This window comes from Emys orbicularis, chromosome 2, assembly GCF_028017835.1.
Source record: "Emys orbicularis isolate rEmyOrb1 chromosome 2, rEmyOrb1.hap1, whole genome shotgun sequence".
NCBI lineage: Eukaryota > Metazoa > Chordata > Testudines > Emydidae > Emys > Emys orbicularis.
In genome coordinates, this window is record NC_088684.1 from 252,927,606 (window position 1) to 252,953,007 (window position 25,402).

At 45.6% G+C, this 25,402-nt stretch overlaps 1 protein-coding gene across 1 annotated transcript in view; it reads left to right on the forward strand.

Annotated features, from left to right (window-relative positions):
* The window catches only part of LOC135873508 (protein lifeguard 1-like), a 28,581-nt gene extending 4,591 nt beyond the window's left edge, over positions 1–23,990 (forward strand). The window contains exons 2-10 of the mRNA XM_065398052.1: positions 1,069–1,275; positions 4,784–4,862; positions 12,377–12,430; positions 13,873–13,963; positions 15,805–15,842; positions 15,926–16,013; positions 16,740–16,919; positions 22,910–22,957; positions 23,844–23,990. Coding sequence (XP_065254124.1) covers positions 1,069–1,275; positions 4,784–4,862; positions 12,377–12,430; positions 13,873–13,963; positions 15,805–15,842; positions 15,926–16,013; positions 16,740–16,919; positions 22,910–22,957; positions 23,844–23,990 — 932 coding nt within the window. The remainder of the gene's footprint in view (positions 1–1,068; positions 1,276–4,783; positions 4,863–12,376; positions 12,431–13,872; positions 13,964–15,804; positions 15,843–15,925; positions 16,014–16,739; positions 16,920–22,909; positions 22,958–23,843) is intronic.
* The last annotated feature ends 1,412 nt before the right edge of the window (positions 23,991–25,402 follow it).

Sequence of the window (25,402 nt, forward strand, 5' to 3'; positions counted from 1 at the left end):
GTTGTGGGGTTTTTTTTTTTTGTTTTTTTTTGTTTTTTTAATGAAAGCATAGATTCTGCAGAATTTAATGGTACTTGCCCAGGAAAGATTCCTACTCATCCTGGACAAGTGGATTTTTCAAACTCTGTATTTACACTTGCAAAATATTTGCATACTTGTAGGTACCATTCCCACTTGTGTTTAGAATGATCCATTCTTCCTGTCTTATTCTCTCTTCCCCCTTCTTGGTCCTTTCCGCATAGTCTATGCAGAGATTATTCCTTTGTTACGCCCCCTCTGGAGGGGGAATAATTTGTGAATGAGGTCTCCCCCAAGCCAAACACTACCACTATACAACTCTCTCCCTTTCCCGAAGCCATCTGTCAGGGGTGGTTTAGGAACAACAAAATCAATCTTTCCACAATCCAATGGGGTGGTATAGAAACTCTAGATAACCCGTTAGAAATCCCTTCCTACTCATAGGATCTGTGATTTTGTTTTAACCAAATTCCTTTCTATATGTTGGACACTACTCTTGGGTGTGCATAAGCATAGCATTTCAAGGTGAAATAATGCTTGATTTTGAAGGGCCAACAGCAGCCACTGCATGAACAAGCTGCTCCACTGGGATGCTGCAGTCCTTTGCCGTATTATGTCAGACACGCACATTCAGTGTGTCTATGCTCAAAGGTCTCCAAAAAGAGAGAGGATTCAACCAAAACTGGCAAGCTTCATAATCCCTAACAGTTATTTGCATATTCTTGTCAGAAACTAGGGTATTAGGAGCGTTTCATCTGTGCAGTGTGTACCATCTGTCAGACTAGTTTTGCCTCTGACACCAAACAATATTTCAATGTCCTTTTATAGGAGAAAAGTAGAGGCAAGTCTAATAATACATTCTTATTTAGCCACTGTAAATAATGGGCCAGTCATCTCTAGTGTAACTCCATTGTGTTACACCAGGGATGATTTTGTCCCAATATTTGTCCATTGTTTGAATTGGAAATAAACATAGTTTCCATTAGCAATTACCTTATAACTTCATTATGACACCTGAATCTCATGCTACAATATCTACCAAAACCTTAGAAGCTGCAGAAAGAAAACTGCTAGAGATGGAGAAAAACAAACCAGCTGAGGTTAACATTAAAGATGGAGGGCAGATGCCCAAGACTGAGAACCAGAATTCCCCAGCAGTGTCGCCTGGGTACAATATGGGTTACCGGATGAGCAGTCCAAAGACAAAACCCCAGTCTACAGGAGTCACATCGGAAAGCTCAAATGGTCTTCATAGAGGTAGGTGGGGGAATGCCTAACACAACTTCCTACCATGAGGCATGTCTGGGCTTGGTTCTGGGGTACATGCAAGGAAGGAGCTGGCAAAGGTCATTTTCCTTTTGTTATTAGATTTCAAATCGTGAATTATTCACAATTGGGACAAGAGGTTATTCTTGACGGTGTGGATCGCACCAGCAGAACCACTTTCCAACTTTAAAACCTGGCGTTTTTGTACATTTCTAATGAGGGATTTTTAATAAGATTCCTCAGAGCAGTACCAAGGGGCAGAAAGGCAGAGTACCCATTAAATAGCTGTGCATGTGTCATTGGCCTCCCCTCCTAAGGAGCTCTGCTTTGGAGAAGTAATGGGGGAGTTTCAGATGTCAATTCCTACCACATATGTCAGTATAACTTAAGTCGCTGAAGGGTGTGAATAAGCCACCCTCCTGAGCAACGTACGTTACACCGACCTAAGTGCTCGTGTGGCCACCACTATGTCAGCACAAGAGCTTCTCCCACTGACGTAGCTACTACCTCTCGTTGGAGGTGGATTAATTAAATCAATGGGAGAGCTCTCGCCTGTCGGCTTAGAGTCGCTACACTGGAGAGCTTATAGCAGAATAACAAGGTGGTATATAATTAAAAATAATTGCTCCCTAAAGATATAAGCATAAACATGGGGGAAGGCATATGGGGAAAGAGGGAGGAGGGGACAAAAAATAAGGTAATGCAATGAGTAGTGTACATGTCCTATTTCCTGATTTTTTTATAATTTTGATACTGCTCAGAGGGGAAAGATTATGATGACATACAGGCCTAACTAAAGACACATGTTTCAAGGCAGGGCTTTAAGGAGGAGCTATTCCAGCTAGACCTTTAAGAAAAATTAATACTTTGTACTTGCATAGTGCTTTTCATCCAAAGCTCACCAAGAACCCAAATCCAGTTTTTGTTTTTGTTATACCTCTGTGTTTAATGTGATATTTACATTATGGAATTTAATAAAGGGAAGATTTTTTTCTCTGCATTCCAGTCTGTGAAAGTAAATATAATTTCTAATATGTACTCTACAAAGATAGTAAGAACAACTAAAATTGCAAAATCCTTTTTTTTCCATGCAAATTGTTGCAACCTAGATTTTGCTCACAATAACTACTCAAATATACATGTAAATGTCATTTGTATGTGCAAATCAGGTAGCCAGATGTCTGATTTCAGGAAGGCAGATGTCTAATCTGAGTTATTTACCTGATTTTCAGGCCCTGGGAGTTTTGGCTGAGTAAGGACTGTACAGGATCTGGCAGTATTATACCAAATAACAAGCCTAAATAATTTATTTTTCAAAACCATCCTAATTAAATGTGTATTAGAATTTTCAGGAATAAACATAACTATAATAATAAATTATTATTATTATTTACTACTACTACTTTTTAAAAGATTGAATATAACCTGTGCAAATCATCTGATAGTCTCTAGTAAAACAGTATACAATAGATTGGAGACTCCAAATGAACATAACTTTAGTTCAAAGTCTTTATAGAAGGTATTATAAAAACAATTTACCTTTGTGCACTTAACTCATAAAATAAAAAGGGCAAGGTCAGGCAGTGTTCATTACACAAGATTACATTTCCATTTAAGGTAAAAGACAAACAAAGGGTAGCTTGTAAATCACGTATCAGCTCATTATTTCCTACAAAAGCAACGTAGAATTATTTGCAACATGTAAATGCACCATTCTCAGCAATAATGGATTTGTTACAAAACAATTATGGGCCAAATGCCTGCAAAATGCTGATTGCTTCCTGCCAAGCACTACAAGCTTTCAACGCCCATTGAAATCAATGGGAGATCTGGGTCCTAAGTGAATCTCTTCATCTAAGAGAAGCAGGAAAGTGCAACTGTCTAGTCAGTTAAGTCCTGTGGGAGGTGGTCTTATACAAGGAGAACTGAATTAGGCCCTTTATAAATGTATTCTTGCTTGAGGCTCTTATCACAGGAGGAATAAAAAGGAAACAATGCACATGAGAAAGTGACTATTGGTCAACACATAGTCAGCATTTTACTGTGTTTGTATTACTAGGGACGTGAATGAAAAACAGGTGAAGTTACTTTCCCACTCTGATACAAGTTAGGCCTCAACTGGAGAGCTGCATTCAGTCTGAGACACCACTTTTCAGTCAAGATATCAACAGATTTCTGTCAGAGGATTATAACACAAATGATAAAAAGCATGGGGACAAATACACATGAGGAAAGACTAACAGAAATGGGCAGGTTCAGACTGGAATAAATATGGCTGCCAACGCCGAGGAAACGTGAGAGGCCTGGCCAGCCCTGCCAGCCACAGCATTAGCAGTCTCAGTGAGGGCATGTCTGAGTCTGGTGAGGGAAAGAGCATCACCCTAGCTCCTTTTTCCTGTCCACCAGCATAGCTGTGCTGCTTGGGAGTGTTTGCTATAGGTAGCAAGGGACAATTCACACACATGGCCTCTAGTGCTCAGAATGTCTCCAGCCTTCTACATGTCTCTGCTGTGGCTCACAAGAAGCATAACCTTATCTCTGGCTGAGATAACTGAGGGAGCAGATCATGGACTGAACAGCCAAATTAGACATCACATAAAAACAAATAAGAAAGCTATAAATGGACATACACTTTAGGAAAGCTCTGGACCAATTGGAGAGAGTCCAGAGGAGAGCAACAAAGAAAACCTGACCTGTGAGGAAAACTTTAAAAAATTGGGCATGTTTAGACTCGAGAAAAGAAGATGGGGTAGGGAGAACCTGTTTACAGTCTTCAAATATGTTAAGGGCAGTTATAAAGAGAATAGTGATCTCTTGTTCTCCATGTCCACTGAAGGTAGAGCAAGAAGCAATGGTCTTAATCTGCAGCAATGGAGGTTTAGGTTATGTATTAGGAAAAGTTTTCTAACTATGGGGCTAGTTAAGCTCAGGAATAGGCTTCCAATGGAATCCCCATCATTGGAGGTTTATAAGAACAAACTGGACAACCATCTGTCCTGGATGGTCTCAGCACAGGGGGCTGGACTTGAGGGTCTTGAGCTTCCCTTCCAGTCCTATATTTCTATGATTCTATGATATCGCAGCTATCAAGTAAGCACTGGCTATGTTACCAGAAGTACTGATATGAAAACCCCACTCAGAGCCAGAACTGCACACATGTGCATGCATGCACACCTGCTGAAAGACAAACTCACCCAGAGCAGCATGGAAGTCATGCAGCCTTTATGGGTTGCAAAGATTCATCTGTTTTTTCAAGATTTGTAGTGGTTCTCAGACAAAGAGGCAGCATTTCACTCTCAGCATCAATCCATTGGCTATTTATTCTATGGTGATCTACTGCCTGATATAAATGGAATATGGTGGCTTCTTCAGGCCAATATCGTTCAGTTCTTACACCTGAGAAATGGGAAATGACATTTTCAGTAAAGTTTTACTCATGGATGTTGTTTTAAATCTAAATGTCTTATCTGAAACAACACTTTCTGCACTATTTCCTCAGCTTTCGTCTTGAAAGTGGACTGCTTTACAACATTTCTCTTGGCCATAACAATTGGTATAATCTCTGGATTGATTTACTGGTAAGTTCTCAGTGTTTAGCTTCATATTAAACTACAGTTCTAGGAGTGTGTCCTTGTAGCATCAGTTCAGACTAATGCTGTCCAAAGGCTAGATGGTGCTTATCCCTTACATGGCCATGTGGGGAAACAGGAGGGGATGGAGACTTCCCCTTTGTATAGCTGTGTCAGGGCTCCTCACAATCATGCTCAAAGGCATATAGAGGATTCCCATTGGGTGCAACTAGGCAGGGGGTGGGGAGTAGCCAGAGCTAGCTGGATGCACTGCTCTGTTGTACCCCATAAAGCTGTCACAAAGTACTCCCACCACCTCTCAATGGTGTAAACCAGGAGCCCAGAAGGAAAGAGGGGGGCATCTAACAGCAGAGTTTCCATGGGAGTTTGTAGAAGGAAGTTTGGAGGCTTTGCGTTACAGATTCAGTTTCGCCTCAGCAACTAGGATGGACAGCAAGTCATCAGTTAGTGTTACCAGCATCGGATGTCCCATGTTCTGTTTCCTGCCTGAAGAGAGAGAGATTGTCTGCGTGAAGTGCAGGCTGATAGCCCTGATGGAGGGAAAGGTTTGTGGTCTCTAGGAACAGATGACCACCTTCCAAGCACTGGGGCTATGGAGGGTTTCCTGTCTATCCAGATCCCATCAATGCACAGCAGGTCCTGCAGGAGGAAGCAACAGAGCCAAGTGAAGAGGAGAGACAAGGAGAAAGAAGACTGGAAATTTGTCACCACTCCCTCTAGGAGAACCTGAAGGGTATTTTCATAGTTGGAAGTCTTGTCTTACTCAGCACCTGGTAGCAATTCATGTGGAGAGAACAATCTGCAAGGACCTACTGGAGGAAAAATAGCAAAGGAAAGAACTGAGAACTGCTGCTCAGATCAAACCAGATGGACCTCAGACAAATCCAAGAGAGCATCCATCAATGGTCAAAGAGGAATACAATCCTCACTGGGGACTCCGTGCTAAGAAGAATGGATAGAACATTCTGCAAGGGGCAGAAGGACAACAGGACAGTTTGCTGCTTCCAGAAGCAGAGATGAAGGACATCACCACAAGAATAAATAAGTTTCTGAGATCAGCCAGAGAGATTCCTTTGGTGGTGATCGTCATCAGCTGCAATTACACCGCATCAGGCACCATTCTACAGATCCTGGAAGATTTCGGGAAGCTGAGAAGGAAACTGAAGGAAAGGAATATCCAGGTGATCTTAGGAATTCTTCCTGTCCCTTGAGTGAGAGAAGAAAGAAAGTGAAGATATTGCAGTGACTTGCTGGTTAAGTAAGTGGTATAGAGGAGAAAGAATTTGCTTTTGTGGAACATTGGGTCAACTAATATAGAGAGAGAGCTTCATGGTTCTGCTATGGCATTCATCTCAGTAGTAGGAGTACCAATCTCCTGGGTTATAGACTAGCTAGTATAGTTGGGAGGGCTTTGAACTAATGATGAAGGGGGAAGAGGAAAAAGAAGTAGTTATGGTGCAAACACCAGATATGTAAATGAGGCACAAACCTAATGCATATGACAAACCCAAGGACTATAGAGCATGTAAGGAACACATGTTTAATTGTTTATGCTAAGAACCTAGGTAATAAACAAGAGGAGTTGGAGATGCTCATGTTTGAGAGGAAATATGATATGGCTGCTATGACTGAAATGTGGTGGGATTGGTTTTATGGTAAAATCAGTGATTACAACTTGTTCTGTAAGGATAGAATGGGGAAAAACGAGAGGGGAGGATAGTACTTTCCGTCACAGACACTGTCATGCTGTCTGGAGTGGTTCACGATCATGAGTGCCAACCTCAGGGCAGACTGTCAAAAAGCAGGGCAGACACCCCAAACTGGTTGCATGTTCTATAATTAGATTTCACCAACTCAGTAACAAATGTCAACTCCTGGATCACTGTAACACTCTTACCATGGAGTCACAGACCATCCCCTTGGGCACTCCAGTCTATCTTGCCACCCCGGCAAGCTGGACTCTCTGATAAATGGTTGCTTTATTCCAAAAATCACAAAATATTCAGGTTGCTTCCAGTCCCAAGAGACCAGTCACTTACCCCAAGTCAATTTGTACCTTGGATCTCACACCAAAGACAATGGTTGTAGCCAATCTTATAGGAAACTAATTAAGGATTTATTAACTAGGAAAAAGAAATGATGGAGTTACAGCAGAACCTCAGATTACAAACACCAGAGTTATGAACTGACCAGTCAACCCCACACCTCACTTGGAACTGGAAGTATACATTCAGGCAGCAGCAGAGACAAAAAAAAAAGGCATATGTAGTACAGTACTGTGTTAAATGTAAACTACTAAAAAAAATGGGAAATCAGCATTTTTCTTCTGCATAGTAAAGTTTCAAAGCTGTATTAAGTCAATGTTCAGTTCTAAGCTTTTGAAAGAACAACCATAACATTTGGTTCGGAATTACGGACATTCCTCCATTCCTAAGGTGTTCGTAACTCTGAGGTTCTATTGTATTTACAAGTTAAAGCAGGCAACATATACACACAAATGAGTTACGGTATATGGTTCCAAAAGCTGACAGAGATATAGTAGTCTGTCAGCATCGAATGTCTTTTAGTGCTAGCCCAGGTTGACCCTGGAGATCTCTGCTTTTATTTCCTAGCTCCAGCCCTGTGAGAGCCCAAACAGCAAAGAGATTAAGAATTTTCAAGTCAGCTGTCTTTCTTTCCTTCTTCCATAATTCAAGTTGATGGGATGAGCTTCCTTGCATGTAGCATCTTCACAGGTGTGAGGGGGCCATTCACCCATTCTTTATATCATGATGCTTCACAATGGGCGCCTTAAGTTTGATAGTCCTTCTTGATGTGCAGGGGAACTGCTCCTCCTGCTTGAGTTCACAAGTTCAGAGCAGGCTTTTTTACAGTTATAAAGCAAAATTTACATATTACCTTATAGCATGGGATACAGATATTATATGTAAGATTAATGCATTCAGCAACTTACAAGCATTTTATAGAGTCTAAACACTAAAAACATCCTTACACGTCTATCGCCTATCTTGAACAATACTAACAAACAGGTGAGCTGGTCTGGTTTCCAGCTATGAATTTGTCAGTGCTCAGCTGACACCTATAGCCTTGGCAAGACCTGGTACCTGGTCTACTAGCGTCACAGACACCGTTACCTGTTAAAGTCATAGACAATGCAGAATCACCAGACTTCAAATGCTCATGGATTAAAGTTCTAACTAGTCAAACTACAGGTGGTGTAGTGGTGAGCATCTCTCAGAGACCACCAAATCTCACCAAAGAACAGGACAAACTGCTCTGACTTCAGGGATCGTTGCTGAAGATTGTTGCACTGGGCAGCACAGTATGGGGAGGAGGTGACCAGCCCTCTGTGGAGAAAGAAGTGGTTCGGGACTATTTAGAAAAACTGGACGTGCACAAGTCCATGGGGCCGGATGCGCTGCATCCGAGGGTGCTAAAGGAGTTGGCGGATGTGATTGCAGAGCCATTGGCCATTATCTTTGAAAACTCATGGCGATCCGGGGAGGTCCCGGATGACTGGAAAAAGGCTAATGTAGTGCCCATCTTTAAAAAAGGGAAGAAGGAGTATCCGGGGAACTACAGGCCAGTCAGCCTCACCTCAGTCCCTGGAAAAATCATGGAGCAGGTCCTCAAGGAATCAATTCTGAAGCACTTAGAGGAGAGGAAAGTGATCAGGAACAGTCAGCATGGATTCACCAAGGGAAAGTCATGCCTGACTAACCTAATTGCCTTCTATGAGGAGATAACTGGGTCTGTGGATGAGGGGAAAGCAGTGGATGTGTTACACCTTGACTTTAGCAAAGCTTTTGATACGGTCTCCCACAGTATTCTTGCCAGCAAGTTAAAGAAGTATGGGCTGGATGAATGGACTATAAGGTGGATAGAAAGCTGGCTAGATCATCAGGCTCAACGGGTAATGATCAACGGCTCCATGTCTAGTTGGCAGCCAGTTTCAAGCGGAGTGCCCCAAGGGTCGGTCCTGGGGCCGGTTTTGTTCAATATCTTCATTAATGATCTGGAGGATGGCGTGGACTGCACTCTCAGCAAGTTTGCAGATGACAATAAACTGGGAGGAGTGGTAGATACGCTGGAGGGTAGGGATAGCATACAGAGGAACCTAGACAAATTAGAGGATTGGGCCAAATAAACCTGATGAGGTTCAACAAGGACAAGTGCAGAGTCCTGCACTTAGGACGGAAGAATCCCATTCACTGTTACAGACTAGGGACCGAATGGCTAGGAAGCAGTTCTGCAGAAAAGGACCTACGGGTTACAGTGGACGTGAAGCTGGATATGAGTCAACAGGGTGCCCTTATTGACAAGAAGCCTAACGGCATTTTGGGCTGTATAAGTAGGGGCATTGCCAGCAGATCGAGGGACGTTCCCCTCTATTCGACATTGGTGAGGCCTCATCTGGAGTACTGTGTCCAGTTTTGGGCCCCACACTACAAGAAAGATGTGGAAAAATTGGAAAGAATCCAGAGGAGGGCAACAAAAATTATTAGGGGGCTGGAGCACATGACTTATGAGGAGAGGCTGAGGGAACTGGGATTGTTTAGTCTGCAGAAGAGAAGAATAAGGGGGGATTTGATAGCTGCTTTCAACTACCTGAAAGGGGGTTCCAAAGAGGATGGATGTAGACTGTTCTCAGTGGTCCCTGATGACAGAACAAGGAGTAATGGTCTCAAGTTGCAGTGGGGGAGGTTTAGGTTGGATATTAGGAAAAACTTTTTCACTAGGCGGGTGGTGAAGCACTGGAATGGGTTACCTAGGGGAGGTGGTGGAATCTCCTTCCTTAGAGGTTTTTAAGGTCAGGCTTGACAAAGCCCTGGCTGGGATGATTTAGTTGGGGATTGGTCCTGCTTTGAGCAGGGGGTTGGACTGGATGACCTCCTGAGGTCCCTTCCAACCCTGATATTCTATGATTCTATAATCTAATGCATCCAGTAACAAACCTTCCTTAGAGCTTCTAAAAACAGATGATGATTTCTTAACACAGAAAACTCTGCTCCCAACAGAGGTTAATTCAGCACTGAACCTTATTCAATGAAGAGCTAATCAATGACCTAAAAATTAGCCATTTCCTAGGTACCAGTGATCATGCTCTGGTTCCATTTACATTGTGCAATCCAAATATGGTACCAACTTGCCATACATTATATTATGAACTTGAAAGGGGCTAATTTTCCAAAGCTTAAAGCAACTGTTGCCATAACAGACTGGGAACAAATTTAAAGTGGGAAATGTTAATGAAAACTGGTAATTGTTCAAGGACATCCTACTGGATGCCCCAAAAGCAATGACTGCATAGACATGAAAAAAAGTTACATGAGGCAAGAAACCATCCTAGGTAAAAGGAAATGTGGAATCAGTGATTTATATATATATATACACACACACACACACACACACACACACACACACACACACACACACACACACACACACACACACACACACACACACACACACACACACACACACACACACAGAAGATGGAAAAAGGGGAAGTAAAGGGTTATGAATATAAATAGCTTGATTAAAAATGTAAGCAACTGATAAGGGAGGCCAAAGGAATCAGTAAACTATCAATGGCTAATAGAGTTAAAGATAATAAGAAGGCATTTTAAAAACTAGAAAAACCCTAAGTCAGATATAGGTCCATTCCTAGGTACAGATGGTAAAACTGTAAATAGTGATGTAGAAAAGGCAGGAATGGTCTCAATAGATATTTCTGTTCTACATTTGGAATGAAGCAGGAGGCTGTATCCATTCCACATGTTCTGGTGGATGGAATAAAAACTTCAGCATCTTTAACAAAGGAGGATGTGAATCAGCATCTGCTAAAATCAAACATTTTCAAAATTGGCAAGACCAGATGGCTTACACTCCAGATCGTAAAGGAACTAGCTGAGGAACTCTCTGAACCACTAATGGTAATTCTAACAAATCTTGGAAGGCTGGGGCAATTCCAGAGAATTGGAGGACTGGCTGGGATTTCGGGAGGTGTTTGCCTTCCTCTGCAGCCTGGGGTATGGTTTGACTGCTGGGATCATCTGGCCATATCTCATCTCACATAATCAATCCCCTGTCATTGCAGGGGCATCAGGCATTGGTGGCACTTTAGTCTCTCCTGCTCTATCCCTGTGGCACATAGTTTAATCTTCTTAGGACTGCTTTAGTCTCATTAGTCTTTGCACTTGATACAGGGGTATCTGGGTAAGATGTGATGGCCTGTGATGTACAGATCAGTCTACAAGATCTACTGGTTTCTTCTGGCTTTAAACTCTATGAAACCCTCTGAAAATATGAATTTGTCTCTGAGGCACATTGGTCTAGAGTGAGGCTACCTTTGTGGCCAAAAGGTAGAGCAAGGAGTTAGCAGTTAGGGAGAGCTGAGGCTGAAGGAGCAGATGAATTTTAAGGTGAAGTGCACCGAGAAAGAACACAACAGCTACTATGCACCCACACGGACCAGAGCCCACTTGCTTTGAATAGCCTACACAGCATTGTTTTGTACGATTGTCTAAGCATTTCCGTCTTGATAATACTTGACTTAGTTGCTGTTTAGATCAGCTATCGCAGCACACACAAAACTGTGAAGCCTCTGAGAAACTGATTTTTTTTGCTTTTATAGGTTTTCATGCCATGGAAACTAAATATATTTGCTACGGAAACTGTCATAAAAGCAGAGAATGGTTCTCTCTCTCTCTTTCTCTCTCTCATTTATTTTCTTATTTCCTCATAAATTGGGGTTGGGCATGTTATACTTTGAGATTAAAGGCAAATGCTGATCCTTTGCCCAAAGCCAGGGCATTTCCATTGAGCTGGGAACACTGCATCCGCTGCACAAACTCACAGGTCTGTTTAGGCCAGTTGATCCTTACAGTGTCAGACCCACTGGTCATCCCCCAACCCAGCCCTGACTTATTCTCTTCGCACAGCCACAGCAAACAGGTTTCTGTTGTGTAGGGAGCACAAAGTCCCCCTATATAGTCCTTTCTTAACATGTGCTCCACTACAGAGAAGGACCACAGCAGTTCTGTTTAGGGCCTTCCATGGAGAATGAGGTGTGAACTTTTACCATGTCTGTCACTGCTCTATAACTCAACTTTGCTATTTAAATTCTTCGTTTTTTGCCTGTTCGTCTTCTGTGAATTGGTGTAAACAGCACTTCCTGTAAGTTCAAGTCGTGTGTGTGAAGCAGGGCCATGTAAGGAAAGCAATGCTAAATACAAATAAAGGGCCAGTTCCACTCAGTTAAACTCCTGCAACTACACTGAGGTCAATGGAGATGCACAAATATCATGGAGAACTAGGGTGACCAGACTGCAAGTGTGAAAAATCGGGACGGGGGTGGGGGGTAATAGGAGCCTATATAAGAAAAAGACCCAAAAATCGGGACTGTCCCTATAAAATCAGGACATCTCATCACCCTTCAGAGAACTGAAGCTTGCCCAATGTATTTTGCAAAGCCACATGTGACTTTTGTCTCTTACTAGGAACGTGCTTCAAGGATGTCAGCAGAAGAATCTCTGGTTTTGGCTTAAACTTCTGTAAGTAACCAAAATGACTCACCAACCCACTGTGTTTCATTAAACATCATGATCTGTGAGATTATTAACAGTACAAGCAGGTATCCCTTCCCAGGCTGGGTGTGACCAGTACTGCTGTCACATCTCGTGATAGTGACACAAGAAGTGAATTGATTACATTTTCCCCGCCGCTTTCTTTTCTCTGTTCCCCATCTTCTTCCCTCCCCCTCCTTTATAGAAGGCTCAGTCCTAGGATTTCCGTGTGAGTCTAGTGAATAGAAATGCACACCAGTATGCTCTGTATGCCTCAGTGTATGTGTTTTAGTTTCCTGATGGCATTATTTCATTTAGTGACAATTTATCATTGTACTTTACCCGCTGCATAGGCGAATATACTCAACTGCACCGGGGAGTTTGTCAGTAGCTGGTGTGTAGGCACGCATGTACCACATAACACCAGATTGCTGGATTCACCCACAGTACTGGAGCACAAGAGGTGGGCAGCTACACTGGCTTTGTGTGGAGATCTACTGCCCAATGTAGTCATCAGCATTGCAATACTGCTGCAATGGAGTCTCCAGAAGAGAGCTCCAGCCTGGGGACGGGGTCAGGTGGCCTTGAGCTTGGTTGGTTGGTCCAAGTCTCTGCCGCAACAGCCACACAGCTATTTTTAGCACTGTAGCTCAAGCCCCACTAGCCCAAGGCTATCTACCTGCATCGGGAGCCTCGCTCCCAGCTGCAGTGTAGACATACCCTTGGTGAGGAGGTAGAAAGAGGAAAGAGTCCCATGTGGGGTGCTCAGATATTACAATGATGAGAGCCGTATATGTATGTAAACAAATAGCAGGTGGAGGTAGGGGGAAAAGAGAGGTGAGCAGATATTAAAAGAGAAATGTCAGAGGGAGTAGAGAAAACAGAAGAGGGCAAGACACAAGTGATACAGTTTACATGTGTAAAACCCATCTCCTGGGTACCTACAGGTGTTGCTGATCAAAAAGTGCATAGGCATAAATGAAAGCCACTTTTGGAAAACTTGGCCTCAGCAACATTTTTTGCTAGGGTCTGTATTTCTGCACAAATCTGCAGTTCGAATGACATCTCCACTCAGGCAAATCAGATAGAGAATGTGCAAGTCATTTGATGCACTTACAAACATATGATGATATTCTCAGAACAGGTAAATCCTGATTACCCCTCTGACTCAGGGATCATAGCCAAAAATCAAAATGTCAGAAAAATAAGATTCTGACTGGAGGAATATTACCATAGTTCAGCTAATGTGGCTTTGTATAATTAAGAGCCTGGTGCAATAACAACAAACATATAGACAACTGAACATTGTATAGGTAAGTGATTCAGATGTAATATTTGTATGTTATGTTTTAAATAGTGGAAATATTAACTGTCATCAACTATATTTAGCCAAAATATTAATAAGTGAAAAATGTTTAATTTGTTTTTAGTCCAGCAACTATTATTCTGCTGTTTATAATTGACTGGTGTGAGAACAACTGCAAAAAATTCCCACTGAACTTAATTTTACCATTGATGATTGTAAGTATATTGTTGAAGTCTATGCGTTTCCCTATTATTTTGCTTTAATATGTTTTAAAGACCTCGCCAGGTCTTCTTCAGATACGTAAATGTGAAAATTTCTCTGAATCAAAACGGAGTCCAAAAAATGACTCCTACAACCCTGTACCCTGGCAGTGCCACCTGTTTTGCAGGATGGAATCTGCTGAATAACAGGGAATTTGTGTAAATATAAAAAGAACACGTGCCTGTGAAGGAGGTGGAACTGTGCGATTGCAGGAGAGTCTTTAAATAATCTTAGCTCCTTTCTAGACTTGTAATCCCTAAAACTCAAGTTGCTTTACAAAGGAAAGTCTGATTTACTCCCCCTCTGCAGTGTTCACTAACCTATTGTGTTGTGTATCCATTAACCACATGCTGGTGCAGGAATAAAAACCATCTACTGCCTGGCATCAGGGGAAGCGGAAGGGAAGAAAGGATGAACGATGTGGTGGTGGTCAGATCATTCAATTGTATCCCATCAAGTTTTTGTCCCTGGAGCATTCCCTCTATTGCCGTGTCCTTTTTGGAGGTCAAAGAACCCCACAGTTCCCTAATCTTTGAGGTTCCAAGTTGTAGCTAGGGTTGCCAGGTGTCCGGTTTTTGACCAGAATGCCCGGTTGAAAAGGGACCCTGGAGGCTCAGGTCAGCACCGCCAACTGGGCCATTAAAAGTCCGGTCGGCGGTGCTGTCCAGCTAAGGTAGGCTAGCTCCTACCTGTTCTGACACCACACTGTGCCCTGGAAGCTGCCAGCAGGTCTGGCTCTTAGGCGGGGGGGAGGGGTGCACGGGACTCCACGTGCTGCCCCAGCCCCGAGCACCGGCTCCGCACTCCCATGGGCCAGGAACCAGCCAATGGGAGCTGGGGGAGGGGGCAGTGCCTGCAGGTGAGAGCAGCGTGCAGAGCCGCCTGTGAGCCTCCACCTAGGAGCTGGACCTGCTGCTGGCTGCTTCTGGGGCGCAGCGCGGTCTGGGGTGCCAGGACAGGCAGGAAGCCTGCCTCTGCACCCCGGCTGCACCACTGACTGGGAGCTGCCAGAACTAAGCCCATGCCCCAACCCCCTGCCCCAGCCCTGAGCGCCCCCCCCCAAATCTGGAGCCCCTCCTGCACCCCAACCCCCTCATCCCCGGCCCCATCCCAGAACCCGCACCCCCAACTGGAGCCCTCACCCCCTCCCACACCTCAACTCCCTGCCCCAGCCTGGAGCCCCTTCCTCCACTCTGAACCCCTCATTTATGGCCTCACCCCGGAGCCCATACCCCCAGTTAGAGCCCTCACCCCCCCCCCGCACCCCAACCCCCTGCCCCAGCCCAGTGAAAGTGAGTGAGGTGGGGGAGAGCAAGCCACCGAGAGAGGGGGAATGTAGTGAGCGGGGCGGGGGGAGGCTTGGGGAAGGGGCGGGGTGTCAGGGAAGGGGCGGGGCTAGGGTGTTTGGTTTTGTGCGATTAGAAAGTTGGCAACCCTAGTTGTAGCCATTATTTTTCCAAATATGCATGTAAGAAAATGGTCTGCAGACTTACTAGTTATTCCTATTTCACTTGATTGTGATGCAAGCATTAAGAAGGATCATTGTGGAATTGTTCAAATCGTTTAAGGTGTAAAGTAATAACGCTTTAAAGACAATGACTAGAGAGCTGATTTCCTTAGTGATCTTTTATATGCTGTGTTTCTTTCCCATCATCATCCTGACCATTTTTTTCAGTATTTCATATCAGTAATATAAGGAACTGAAATAAAAATATGCAACATTTTAATAAGGGACATTCTTCTCCATCTCAAAGAAAATGGTCTCTCTCTCTCTCTCTGTTTTGGATTTTTTTAGACCATTATCGAAGGCCTGGTGCTTGCAGTGGTTTCGTCGTAAGTCTTTTTCAAGAATTTTCTTTAATTGTACTTTAATTGTGCATTTCATTTAAATAATATGTTGTATGCTTGAATTTTAGCTGCTTTGCTGCCATGACGGTAATGCAGGCTGGAGGAATAACAGCATTTGTGACTTTGATGCTGTCTTGGGTTGCTCTAAAGTCAAAAGTAAGTATCATCTAATGAAATCTTTGGCAAAGGAGCAGTTTGAATAGACAATATTAACATTAATTTACCAACAAAATTACGGTAAGTTATATTTTTGGGTCACGTAGAGTTCTGGTGAGCTACTTTTTTACTCAGCATCTTACTTCAACTATTGGCTTTTGTTTTGGTGTTAGGGATGCTCATATTAAAAAAAAAAAATCTGAGAATTTGACTGACCTAAAACCTGTGGTCCTAATTAATTTATGCTATCCTCCCACAAAGTACACATCTATCTATCCATACATTTTGCTGCTCTAATCCCAGTAACCAATGACCGATTATAAAACCCAACTATACTGGTGATAGAATGCATTTCTCTCAGCGTGTTTTCCATGTGAAAATTCTATCATTCACATGAGCAGGTTCTAGAATCTCTCCCACAGGTGCTAGTGAGTGCTAATATGTGTGTAATTGCAGCTGGAGGCCAGGTTAAAGACCTAATTAAAATCAAAACCTGCAGTACTTAGAAATCAATAAAACATATTTCAGGGATTTATTTAGTTTAATCAAAGTCCAGGAAATGGAGCAGAAGCTTAAACCAGCCTTGGTAATTTCAGGATTGCATCATCACTGCTGTATATCATTGATTCAAGCTTACTAATCACTGTCCTTGGAAAACATGGTAGCATTTGCAATCACAGATGTGTTGTTCAATGAAGACAGTCTTATTGTATTTGTTGTTCTCAGCTGAATGTCACTCGTGAAGCTGTGCCCTCCTGGATTGTGGTCTCAGGAAATTTGTTAATCTCTAAAATGCCAAAAGTACTCCTGCGCTTTTTGCGGATACAGATTAACATGGCTGCTACTTTAAAACCTGTCTCAGTGCTGGTCATCGTTGGAATTTTCTGTATCCTTGACAAATCACCTGTAAGTAATTTACTTAGTATTTCTCATGAAAGCACACAGTGCTCTTCCAGCATAGCATGGCTGTACCATACAGTACTTATACCCACAATGGGTATGTCTACACAGCAGCTGGAGGTGTAATTCCCAGATTGGGTAGATTATACATGCACTAGCTTTGCTCGAGCTAGAACCTAAAAACAGTAGTGTGGCTGCAGCGGCTCGGGAAAGCTGGTACAAATTGTACTCCTCTGAACATTGTTTTGTTTAATCAGCTGATCAGTAGATGTCTTCTGTATGTTTTTCCTGTTTCAGTCCTCTCTGAGTAGCAAAAACCAAATGTGTTAACAGGTATCCATAGTCTCTTATGGATTTACGAGCCAAGAAAGGCTGTGCATGTTCCCAACATGGAAAACAGAATACCGTGGGAGAGAGTCTAAATGATCCCACCTGAATGAGAAGCTTAGTAACAGATATATGAAGTGTAGTATTTGCCAGTTATGGATTAGCATTTGTTTGAGGCCTGGTCTACACTACGAGTTTAGGTCGACTTTAGCAGCGTTAAATCGAATTAAGCCTGGACACGTTCACACGACGAAGCCCTTTCTTTCGACTTAAAGGGCCCTTTAAACCGGTTTCTTTACTCCACCTCCGACGAGGGGATTAGCGATAAAATCGGCCTTAGCGGGTCGGAATTGGGGTAGTGTGGACGGAATTCGACGTTATTGGCCTCCGGGAGCTATCCCACAGTGCTTCATTGTGACCGCTCTGGACAGCACTCTCAACTCAGATGCACTGACCAGGTAGAAAGGAAAAGGCCCGCGAACATTTGAATTTCATTTCCTGTTTGCTCAGCGTGGAGAGCACAGGTGACCACGCAGAGCTCATCAGCACAGGTAACCATGATGGAGTCCCAGGATCGCAAAAGAGCTCTAGCACGGACAGAACGGGAGGTACGGGATCTGCTCGCCATATGGGGAGATGAATCAGTGCTAGCTGAACTCCGAAGCAGTAAACAAAATGGCAAAATATTAGAAAAGGTCTCCAAGGCCATGAAGGACAGAGGCCATAACAGGGACGCACAGCAGTGCTGCGTGAAAATTAAGGAGCTACGGCAAGCCTACCACAAAGCCAGAGAAGCAAACGGAAGGTCCGGGGCAGAGCCGCAAACATGCCGCTTCTACGCGGAGCTGTATGCCATTCTAGGGGCTGCAGCCACCACTACCCCAACCGTGTGCTATGACTCCCTCACTGGAGAAACACACAGGGAAGCGGGTTCAGGGTACGAGGAAGATGAGGATGGAGATAATGTAGATAGCTCACAGCAGCAAGGAAGCGGAGAAACCGGTTTCCCCAACAGCCAGGATATGTTTATCACCCTGGACCTGGAACCAGTAACCCCCGAACTCACCCAAGGCATGGTCCCAGACCCTGAGGGCACACAGGGGACCTCTGGTGAGTGTACCTTTGTAAATATTACACATGGTTTAAAAGCAAGCGTGTTTAATGATTAATTTGCCCTGGCATTCACGGCCAGTACAGCTACTGGAAAAGTCTGTTAACGTGTATGGGGATGGAGCGGAAATCCTCCAGGGACATCTCCAGAAAGCTCTCCTTCATGTACTCCCAAAGCCTTTGCAAAAGGTTTCTGGGGAGGGCTGCCTTATCCCGTCCGCCATGGTAGGACACTTTACCACACCAGGCCAGTAGCACGTAGTCTGGAATCATTGCATAACAAAGCATGGCAGCGTATGGTCCCGGTGTTTGCTGGCATGCAGACAACATCCATTCCTTATCGCTCTTTGTTATCCTCAGGAGAGTGATATCGTTCACGGTCACCTGGTTGAAATGGGGCGATTTTATTAAGGGGACATTCAGAGGTGCCCTGCTCTGCTGAACAGAAATGTTCCCCGCTGTTAGCCACGCGGTGGGGGGAGGGGTGAAGTGATCATCCCAGAGAATTCGGTGTGGGGGGGAGGGGGGTTAATAAAATAAATAAATAAATTAAAGGAGATATCCCATCTCCTAGAACTGGAAGGGACCTTGAAAGGTCATCAAGTCCAGCCCCCTGCCTTCACTAGCAGGACCAAGTACTGATTTTGCCCCAGATCCCTAAGTGGCCCCCTCAAGGATTAACTCTCAACCCTGGGTTTAGCAGGCCAATGCTCAAACCACTGAGCTATCCCTCCCCCCAAGGGAGGTTAGTTGGGTTTGTTGGGTTTGTGCTGCATGTTAACCCTGAAACCGCAGCCCCTCCTTTTACATTGCAAACCCATTTTAAATGGCCAACCCAATGGGTGCTTGATATGGGAAATGAGGGCGCTGCTGTTTGAAACCATTCCCACATGTTAAGAAGGTTAAAAAAGCCAAAAGACTGTGGCTTACCATGGCTGCCTGCAAGCCGAAATCTGTTGCCTGGCACTGCATGAGTGATCTCTCACACCAAACCGGCAGGCCCTCAATATAAGAGGAAAAATGCGACCTTGTAACGAAAGCACATGTGCTGTGTAATGTGAACAGCAAAATTTAACGTGAAAGAGTGTACCCATTGTTCTCTAAAATGTGTCTTTTTTAACCACCTCTCCCTTCTCCTCCACCAGCTGCAAATGTTTCTCCTTCACAGAGGCTAGTGAAGATTAGAAAGAGAAAGCGAAGGACACGTGATGACATGTTTACAGAACTCCAGATGTCCTCCCACGCTGACAGAGCACAGCAGAATGCGTGGAGGCAGTCAATGACTGATTATAGAAAAGCCCAATATGAACGAGAGGAGAGGTGGCGGGCTGAATCGCGGGATGAACAGAGCAAGTTGCGGGCTGAAGATGATAGGTGGCGTCAGCTTGCAGACAGAAGGCAAGAGTCGATGCTCCGGCTGCTGGAGCATCAAACTGATATGCTCCAGCGTATGGTTGAGCTGCAGGAAAGGCAGCAGGAGCAGAGACCGCCGCTACAGCCCCTGTGTAACCAACAGCCCTCCTCCCCAAGTTCCATAGCCTCCTCACCCAGACGCCCAAGAACACGGTGGGGGGGCCTCCGGCCACCCAGTCACTCCACCCCAGATGACTGCCCTAGCATCAGAAGGCTGGCCTTCAATAAGAGTTAAAGTTTTAAACTGCAGTGTGTCCTTTTCCTTCCCTCCTCCCCCACCCATCCCGGGCTACCTTTGCAATTATCCCCCTAGTTGTGTGATGAATTAATAAAGAATGCATGAATGTGAAGTAACAATGACTTTATTGCCTCTGCAAGCGGTGCTCGAAGGGGGGAGGGAAGGGTGGGGTGGTTGATTTACAGGGAAGTAGAGTGAACCGGGTGGGGGCGGGGCGGAGGGTTCATCAAGGAGAAACAAACAGAAGTTTCAGACCATAGCCTGGCCAGTCACAAAACTCGTTTTCAAAGCTTCTCTGATGCGCACCGCGCCCTGCTGTGCTCCTCTAACCGCCCAGGTGTCTGGCTGTGCGTAATCAGCGGCCAGGCGATTTGCCTCAACCTCCCACCTCGCCATAAATGTCTCCCCCTTACTCTCACAGATATTGTGGAGTGCACAGCAAGCAGCAATAACAATGGGGATATTCTTTTCGCTGAGGTCTGAGCGAGTCAGTAAGCTGCGCCAGCGTGCTTTTAAACGTCCAAATGCACATTCCACCACCATTCGGCACTTGCTCAGCCTGTAGTTGAACAGGTTCTGACTCCTGTCCAGGCTACCTGTGTACGGCTTCATGAGCCATGGCATTAAGGGGTAGGCTGGGTCCCCAAGGATCACGATAGGCATTTCAACATCCCCAACAGTTACTTTCTGGTCCGGGAAGAAAGTCCCTTCCTCCAGCTTTCGAAACAGAGCAGAGTGCCTGAAGACGCGAGCATCATGTACCTTTCCCGGCCATCCCACGTTGATGTTGGTGAAACGTCCCTTGTGATCCACCAGGGCTTGCAGCAGCATTGAAAAGTACCCCTTGCGGTTTATGTACTCGGTGGCTTGGTGCTCCGGTGCCAAGATAGGGATATGGGTTCCGTCTATGGCCCCACCACAGTTTGGGAATCCCATTGTAGCAAAGCCATCCACTATGGCCTGCACGTTTCCCAGAGTCACTACCCTTGATATCACCAGGTCTTTCATTGCCCTGGCAACTTGGATCACAGCAGCCCCCCACAGTAGATTTGCCCACTCCAAATTGATTCCCGACTGACCGGTAGCTGTCTGGCGTTGCAAGCTTCCACAGGCTATCGCCACTCGCTTCTCAACTGTGAGGGCTGCTCTCATCCTGGTATTCTGGCGCTTCAGGGCAGGGGAAAGCAAGTCACAAAGTTCCATGAAAGTGCCCTTACGCATGCGAAAGTTTCGCAGCCACTGGGAATCGTCCCACACCTGCAACACGATGCGGTCCCACCAGTCTGTGCTTGTTTCCCGGGTCCAGAATCGGCATTCCACGGCATGAACCTGCCCCAGTAACACCATGATTTCCACATTGCTGGGGCCTGTGCCTTGTGAGAGGTCTATGTCCATGTCAATTTCCTCATCACTCTCGTCGCCGCGCTGCAATCGCCTCCTCGGCTGGTCCTGGTTTTGCTTTGGCATGTCCTGGCTCTGCATATACTCCAGGACAATGCGCGTGGTGTTCATAGTGCTCATAATTGCCGCGGTGATCTGAGCGGGCTCCATGATCCCAGTGCTAGCTATGGCGCCTGGTCTGAAAAAAGGCGCGAAACTAGTATCTGACGGACCAGGGGAAGGAGGGAGGGAGGGAGGGAGGGGCGAGTGACAACATGGCGTACAGGTACAGGGAATTAAAATCAACAAAGGTGGCTGTGCATCAGGGAGAAACACAAACAACTGTCACACAGAATGCAGCCCCTCCCCAAAGATTGAACTCAAAACCCTGGGTTTAGCAGGCCGTTGATTTCACGGAGGGAGGGGGAAGCTAATGAATACAGAACAAATCTATTTTTTACATCTTAAGCTGGCAGCCGATGGTGCAGCATGACTGATAGCCACTGCAGTACGATGATGACGGATACCAGTCATAATATACCATCTTCTACCAAAAGGCAAGGGGCTGCTGCTGTGTAGCAATGCAGCCCCACGTCTGCCAGCCCCACGTCTGCCAGCACTCAGATCACCCTCGGCCTCTTCTGGGTGCTTAGCAGAAAATACTGGGCGCTTGGCAGAAAATAGCATACTACGACTGATAGCCATCATCGTCAAGACAGTTCAATAGGACTGAGCATGTCTGCCCAGGTGCCTCTGATCGAACCGCAATATGACGACGATGGATACCAGTCGTAATATACCATCTACTGCCAAAAGGCAAGGGGCTGGTGCAATGCAGCCCTACGGCTACCAGTCATGCTGCACCGTCTACCGCCAAAAGGCAGTTAGCTGCTGCTGCTGCTGTGTAGCAATGCAGTACCACGTCTGCCGGCACCCAGATGACATATGGTGACGGTGAGCTGAGCTGAGCGGGCTCCATGCTTGCTGTGGTATGTTGTCTGCACAGGTAACCCAGGTAAAAAGGCGCGAATCTATTGTCTGCCGTTGCTCTGACGGAGGGGGAGGGGCCTGACGACATGTACCCAGAACCCCCCCTCGACACTGTTTTGCATCATTCAGGCATTGGGATCTCAACCCATGATTCCAATGGGTGGCGGAGACTGCGGGAACTGTGGGATAGCTACCCATAGTGCAATGCTCCGGAAGTCGACGCTAGCCTCGGTACTGTGGACGCGGTCCGCCGACTAGAGCACTTAGAGCATTTTATGTGGGGACACACACAATCGGCTGTATACAACCGATTTCTATAAAACCGGCTTCTATAAATTCGACCTAATTTTGTAGTGTAGACATACCCTTAGATCAGCTATGAGACAGTTCTGCTGGGGCTTTTTTTACTATGCCAAAAATGTCCCTTTTAATGCTGATATTGATTTAAATGCAAGAAGGGCTGTAACTTTAACTTGTTCCTATTTGTCCTTTTGCAATGATGATGAACACAAACGTATTTCTTCACCTTTTCTTATAGACACTACAACTAAGTTATGCTTTGGCTGGAACGCTGACCTTTGCAATTGTAAGTAGAATATTTGTATAGCATTCGCTCGCTCTCTCTCTTTTTCAAATCAGATGTTATCACCATACAAACTATTTTCTTTGGCCAAAATTTTCAAACGCAGTTATCTAGTATGAGGTTCCTAATTCCATAATTAGGCACCTAAATAGTTGTGGCCTGTTATTTCAGAAGTGCTAAGCACTCTCAGCTTCCATTGAAGGCAGTGGCTCTGCAGGTGCTTAGCATCTCTGTAAACCAGGCCACTTTTACCTAGGCCTGTTGTGGAGAAATGCAAAGTTTCTTCCCCAGCAATCTTGTCTAGGCCGTTTAGTGATGTGACTAATGAAATGCAGTGCTTGCTGCAATGAATGTGTAATTTTGCTGTGAAAAAGCAGCAGCAGTCTCATTGGTGGCAGTGGGGCTGCCTGAGCGCTCTAGTAGATTGCAGTTCCTGGAGCAAGTGGCTTGGGGCATGTGATAGTGGGCTGTTCCCTGTGGATGGTGTTAACGAGGACCATGGAGCCAGAGAAGTTGAAAGGATCCACATTAAGGGGGAGCGGTCATTAATAAAATAACAGAGGGACAAGAAAATATTTGTAAATTGCCTTTTCTTAAAGCATTTTGCCAAAAAAATATGAGTGACAGCTTAAATTCTGCCCTCCAGTCTTGTTACTAGGACTAGAGGTCCCTTTAGGAGAAATAAACCTTTGCAATTATGATGTCCATAAACATTAACAAATGTATCTGAGTCCATGCAACACAGTTACCTTCATAGAATGTTGCACAGTAGGTTTAGTCCCGGGTGCGGGCAAGTACTGTATATAAACCTTGCATTTTGTATAAAAGTTGTAAGACCCAAAAGAGGAAAAAAAGGTAATTGAGGTTTTTCCTTCCTTATTCTTGTAAGCATTTGATGATGACACAAGTTAGGATCAGAAGAGAACCCACAAAGGATCAAGAACCCATTGATTATGTCCTTGCAGCACTGAATCTCTACCTAGACATTGTAACCCTTTTCTTCTTTATTCTGCAGTTTATGGAGGTCAACTGTTAGGATTGCTTCCCCCCCTCAAGGGCAGGGGCAGCAATGAGTTATTTTGGAGTGGGGGGTTGGTAATCCTCCCATCTAGTGAGAGAAGTACACTACATGGTTAGACTGAACTGTTTTTATCCATATAGCGCCCATGCTTCTTGGTCCCTGTGGAAAGGGGCTAGGTTAATGTTGTGGGAACACCCCCCTTCCCTCCTGCGGGAGTGTGAAACACACTAGTACAGTGGTTTTCAAACTTTTTTTTTTGCACTTGAAATTTGCTGAGGGTCTTGGCGGACCACTTAATGATCTTTCCAAATGTTGTTTGTACCATTAGCTAACTACTGTATTGTAAAGAGCTTTGGATAAAAGCACTTATATAAAAAAAACCTTAATAATTAATGTTTTTTTGTTCTACAAATAAAAGCACACAACTCATATTTTAATATCAGTTGTCTTACCTTTCTAATGTGATGGATGTGCCCTGTCTCCCCCACTGCGGCAGCCCCCGAGCTGGGACTGGTAGGGAGGGAGGTCTCCTCTGTCGCAGCAGCCCCTGAGCTGGGGCTGGGAAGGAGGGGGGTCTCTCCCTCTCTCCCCCATTGCGGCAGCACCCAAGCTGGGGCTGGGAAGAAAGGGGGTCTCTCCCCTGCCACAGCAGCCACAGAGCTGAGGCTGGGAAGGAGGGCCATCTCTCCCCGGCAGCCGCAGCCCTGGAGCTGGGGAAAGTCGCCTCTTTCTCTGGCCGTCGCAGCCCTGCACATCCCAAATTCCCCCACCCCCTCTTCTCACCTCACTGCCCCCTCCCACCTACCCCCTGTTCTCCCCAAGGCCACCACCTCACCTTACATGTACGGCTTCTCCAGGGTCCAGGCACCTAATTAGTAGGGGTGAAAGTAGAAATAGGGACTTACCGGGACGGGGCCGGCTCTGGCCCCCGGAAGGGGCGAGGCCTCGGGTGGAAGGGGCGGGGATGAGGGGGTCAGAGCCAGCCCCGGCCTGCCCTGTACTGGTAAGTGCCCTCCCCCCTCCCCCACAGGGGTAGCAGCAGCAGCAGCCGGGGGCTCCGGCAGCAATTTAAAGGGCCCAGGGCTCGGCCGCTGCTACCGCCCCAGGCCCTTTAAACTGCTGCCGGAGCCCCCGGCTGCTGCCGCTACTCCAGGGCTCTGGCAGCGGGGCTCCAGGGGCTATTTAAAGGGCCGGGGCCGTAGAGGCAGCGGGAGCCCTGGGCCCTTTAAATAACCCCCGGAGCACCGCTGCCGTTACCCCAGGGCTCCAGCAGCAGGGCTCTGGTGGCAATTTAAAGGGCCTGGGGCTCCAGACGCTGCTGGGAGCCCCAGACCCTTTAAATTGCCCCCTGGGGAAGCCATACCAGAGCGTACCGGCTTACTTTCACCTCTGCTAATTAGTGAAGCCACGCCTGTGCGGTTCCACTA